At 39.3% G+C, this 4,305-nt stretch overlaps 1 protein-coding gene across 1 annotated transcript; it reads right to left on the bottom strand.

Annotated features, from left to right (window-relative positions):
• Positions 1-3,630: 3,630 nt before the first annotated feature.
• Positions 3,631-4,050, bottom strand: PYDC2 (pyrin domain containing 2). Its single transcript, XM_025377923.1, has one exon. It carries the CDS (start codon positions 4,048-4,050, stop codon positions 3,631-3,633), a length of 420 nt encoding a protein of 139 aa, XP_025233708.1.
• Positions 4,051-4,305: the final 255 nt, after the last annotated feature.

The raw sequence follows: 4,305 nt of genomic DNA, 5'->3' as shown, positions 1-4,305 counted from the left end.
TGAGGCAGGAGAATCGCCTGAACCCAGGAGGCAGAGATGGCAGTGAGCCTAGATCACGCCATTGCACTCCAGCCTAAGCAACAGAGCGAGACTCCACCTTTCAAAAAAAAGGTCTCAAATCTATAAACCATGGAAATGTTAAAATGTTTTAAATGATAAAACTCTTATGAACTAGGAGACAGGAGAGAAGGAGAGATGGGAGTAAGGTTGTATTATGCAAGAGCAAACACTACATCTTTTGTTTTTGGAATCACCTACTACTGCTGAACACTGATGGATCAAGAAATTGAAAAAATTATGTTTATTTCTCAAACTTATGGGCAATGGAGTGAGTAGCTGTAGGTGCCCACCAGAAAAACGCAAATCAGAGAAGGTAAACTAAGTCACTTCTGGCAGTGAATCTGCAATGAGGAGGTGGAATAGGAGACTTACTTTTGATTTTATGCTCTGCCTGCCATCTTATGAGAACATTTTAGGGATTATGTCCTTGGGTTTGCTTTAATAGACTTTAATAAACTTCTTTTTCATTTTCTTATGGAATTCACCTATTCTAGTGATACCCTTGAACTACAGGTTAAGGAGCAACAGCCTGTTGTAACACACAGCAGGGATCCCCAGAAGTTTCTCTCACTCTGTGTCTCTGACAGGCAAGAAAGCAAGAAAGATCAGTCACTTGTTGCCATGATGATGCCTAAAGATCAGAAACTAAACCTTTCTTTTTTCTTTTTTTTTTTTTTTTTTTTTTTTTTGAGACTGAATCTCAGTCTCTCGCCCAGGCTGGAGTGCAGTGGCGCAATCTCACCTCACTGCAACCTCTACCTCCCGGGTTCAAGCAATTCTCCTGCCTTAGCCTCCTGAGTAGCTGGGACCATAGGCGCCCACCACCACATCCAGCTAATTTTTGTATTTTTAGTAGAGACAGGGTTTCACCATGTTGGTCAGGCTGGTCTTGAACTCCTGACCTCAGGTGATCCACTATCTCCCAAAGTGCTGGGATTACAGGCATTGAGCCACTGTGCCCAGGCTAAACCCTTATCTTACCCTGACTTCTCTACCGTCACCTCCTCTGCCTCATTACCCATGCTATTTGCCAGAGCCCAAAACCAGGTCCAGTGATGGCCTCTTGTGATTCCTAAGCCGTATAGTTACTCAGTTAATTATAAACATGCTTTCACAAAATGCATAGCTAAATCCCATGCTCTCCACAAAAGAAAATTTTGTAATGCAGCTAAGTACAAACATGACACAAGCTTGATGAAGAAACATGGAAATCCCCATATGAAGAAAGAGTGCTGCCTTCAGTCATTTTCTGGTGACTGGTGACTGCGCTGTCTGACAACTTACCCATGCACTGCTTCATCACTTGGGGGAATGCCAGGCACCAGTCCAGCTCTTTGGAGCCACTATATTCATGTTAATAAAAAGTATACAAAAGAAAATTTGCTCTCTTCCAAAATTATAAGGCAAGTGTTTGTTAACTAACCAGTAGCCATACAATTTTTATATCATAACATCTAGGAAGCCCTAAAAAAAAGCATTTGTTGACAGAGAAACTATAAATACATGATCAAAAATGGTCAACTGAATCACCATAGAGATGAAGGGTTTTTTTCCTAAGATCACACAAAATGAGGATGGAAAGAAAAGCTATGAGTCACTTGCGCATAAAACTTTTACCATCCTCTTTGAAGGTAGAACTATAAAAATATTTTTTCTGTATTCAAATTACAATCCATATGTGATGACTATTAAAAATAGGATATTTTGTGTATCACAAATACTGTCATCAGCTGTTTTTTTTCAGTCTGTAATGAATGTTATTTTTCCTTGAGGAAAGAATTTTCTAAATTATCTGGATCATCTAAAGCTTATGAAGTGGCAAACTGTTCTTGTCCTTCGTTGACTTACAACCTGCCATGATTTTTTTTATATAACCATAAACACTAAATTTTGGTTGGCCTATATCGTGCATGATACTGATTCTAAGATAGCAAGGGATTAAGTGAATTTCAAAACCTCAGCTCACCAGAAGAAACCCAGAGATTATATCTACCCATATGTGTTTAAACTGCGCAGTCATTAAAAAAAAAAAAAAAAAAAAAGTTACCGTAGTTCCAATCCTGGATGTGATCCCTGATCATCTTTGACATTTTAAAAAACAGAAAATTATTTGGCTTTATTTTAAATGTCACCCCTGTGCAGGTGAGGAATGTATCATTTAGGAGAGCGCAGGAGGGAAGAAACTGTGCGGATGCTCACTGTCTACGGGACGTTTAATAGACTCGACCACATTCTTGTGAAATAGAAATTGGGTATTTGCTGAATCATATAGAGGCAATGATCAAAAGGAAAGCTCTTACTTACTCTTCAGAAACAGTGGGGTGTAGAGGGAAGTTTCCTGGTTTAAGAGGTAGAATGTAGGATTTGAGCCCCAACTTCATCAGTCACTAGTTCTGAGTCTTTGGATAAGTCAACTACTCCCACAGGCCTCTGTTCCCACATCTGTAAAAGGAAAGTTAACACTAGCTCTTTGGTCACTTCAAAAGCCTTTTATTTCTCAGAAAATCATGAATACCTTATTCTCAGTCTCCCTATTTGTAAAATAGGGCAAAAATTACATGCTCTGATAATCTCTTAAGCTGTGAGAATATAGATGTGAACCCACTTTGAAAATAAAAAGCTACCAACTTTAAGATGTTAGTTTTATTTATTCATATATTTCAAAACAATAATATATTGGGAAAGATTATTGCCTCTATTTTTCTGAAATATTTATCATTTTATGCTAACCAAGTAATAAATTAAGAAATTTGGCTATACCCTAGTATGTTTGAATTGGTTGGGCTATTTCTTACTTATTCACTCTATGGACATCTTATCTTTTTTTTTCTGGACAAGAGCATGAATAGGTGAGTCTTTGGACCAGTCATCCTCTAAGTCTATATTGAACGCCTGCAGTACAGCCAATGATATAAAGGGAAAATGGCCAGATACAATTATGGTCGTCAGAGTCAGTACTTTTTCTTTTCCCTTTGGAGCAGTATCACACTATTGTCATCTGAGAAATGCGGTGACATTTCATCTCCAGAGGAAAGAAGCCCCACAGCAATTCTGAAGCAGTTTCATGCTTTCTTAGGTAGAGCTCTTCTTTATACTGTCCTTCTTCCATTGTTTATGGTTATAAATTTGGGACTACCTAAAAGGACTTCTAGACTGACTATTCTTTGTGAAGATATCTCCCCTGTCATTCCTTTAGCTGCACAAAATCCTTCCCTATAATCTCTACTGCTACCCTTATCAAACTGAATTTGTCACTATTCACTGTCTTGCCCTTTACTTTCCTACTTCTGCTCATGCTGTTCCTCCACTTGGGCATCCTTTCCCCTAGTCGAGAGTGGCAAATTCTCCATCCTTCAAAGTCTATTGAAACGCCAACTACTGATACAGAATTGCTTGACGTTCTTGAAGGCTTGAATGTTTCCATCCCCTGGAATCCCCTAGCCTTATTTCCATATCTCATTCAAGACACTTATCACATGTGCTCTTATTGTTTATCTACCACTCTTCTCTGCCCTTTTGGATCAAAGTCCTTTGAGTGGGGGGATGTGAATTATTTCACCTTTATTTCTCTCAATATACTGGTGATATAGATATTTCATATAGAACAAGGTTAAGTGACATGTGCATGTAAAACAGAGGCAGAACCAAGGCTAAAGCAACATCTAGCTCAGCCATCAACTCACTATCCCGGAGGGGTGAAAGTAGGGGTATCACACGACGTTCATCAGCTCTCTCAGACAGATGGGTTTTGTTCATCTTTTCAAAGCCCTGGATGGCTGCCATCCCTGCCCAGTAGCTGTAGGAGTGGCTGGTGAAGATTTCTACCAGTTGCTTCCCATTAGCCTTGTCTACCTCCATCTGGGGGACTGTCTGTAGCTCCTTTCCCAGGGAGATTGTTCTGATCAGAGACTTGAACTTGCTCAACTCATCCTGGCTGAGTTGCTCCAGAAGAGCCTGCAGGTTGAAGTCCAGCTGTGCAGAAGATGCCATCTTGTCCTGCGTGGGGAGCTCTCCCAATGCCTGGCCCTACTCGCTGGTTCTTACATCTTTTCATATACTAATAAGCATATATTTTTATATCTTTTTAGTAGAAATAGTAATTCAGATTTTTGCTCATTTTAAAATTGAGTTAATTGTCTTTTTATTGCTGAGTTGTAAGAGTTCTTTATATAGTCTAGGGACCAGGTCCTTCATTAGATATGCGATATGCAAATCATTGCTCCCATTCTGTGAGTTGTCTTATCA

The sequence above is a fragment of the Theropithecus gelada genome, chromosome 2, assembly GCF_003255815.1.
Source record: "Theropithecus gelada isolate Dixy chromosome 2, Tgel_1.0, whole genome shotgun sequence".
NCBI classification, from domain to species: domain Eukaryota; kingdom Metazoa; phylum Chordata; class Mammalia; order Primates; family Cercopithecidae; genus Theropithecus; species Theropithecus gelada.
The sequence above is the reverse complement of the archived record's forward strand: the minus strand, read 5'-3'. Positions and strand labels throughout refer to the sequence as shown.

Excerpts from the sequence above, each read along its gene's own strand:
- PYDC2 (XM_025377923.1), bottom strand. The coding sequence starts at position 4,050 with ATGGCATCTTCTGCACAGCTGGACTTCAACCTGCAGGCTCTTCTGGAG.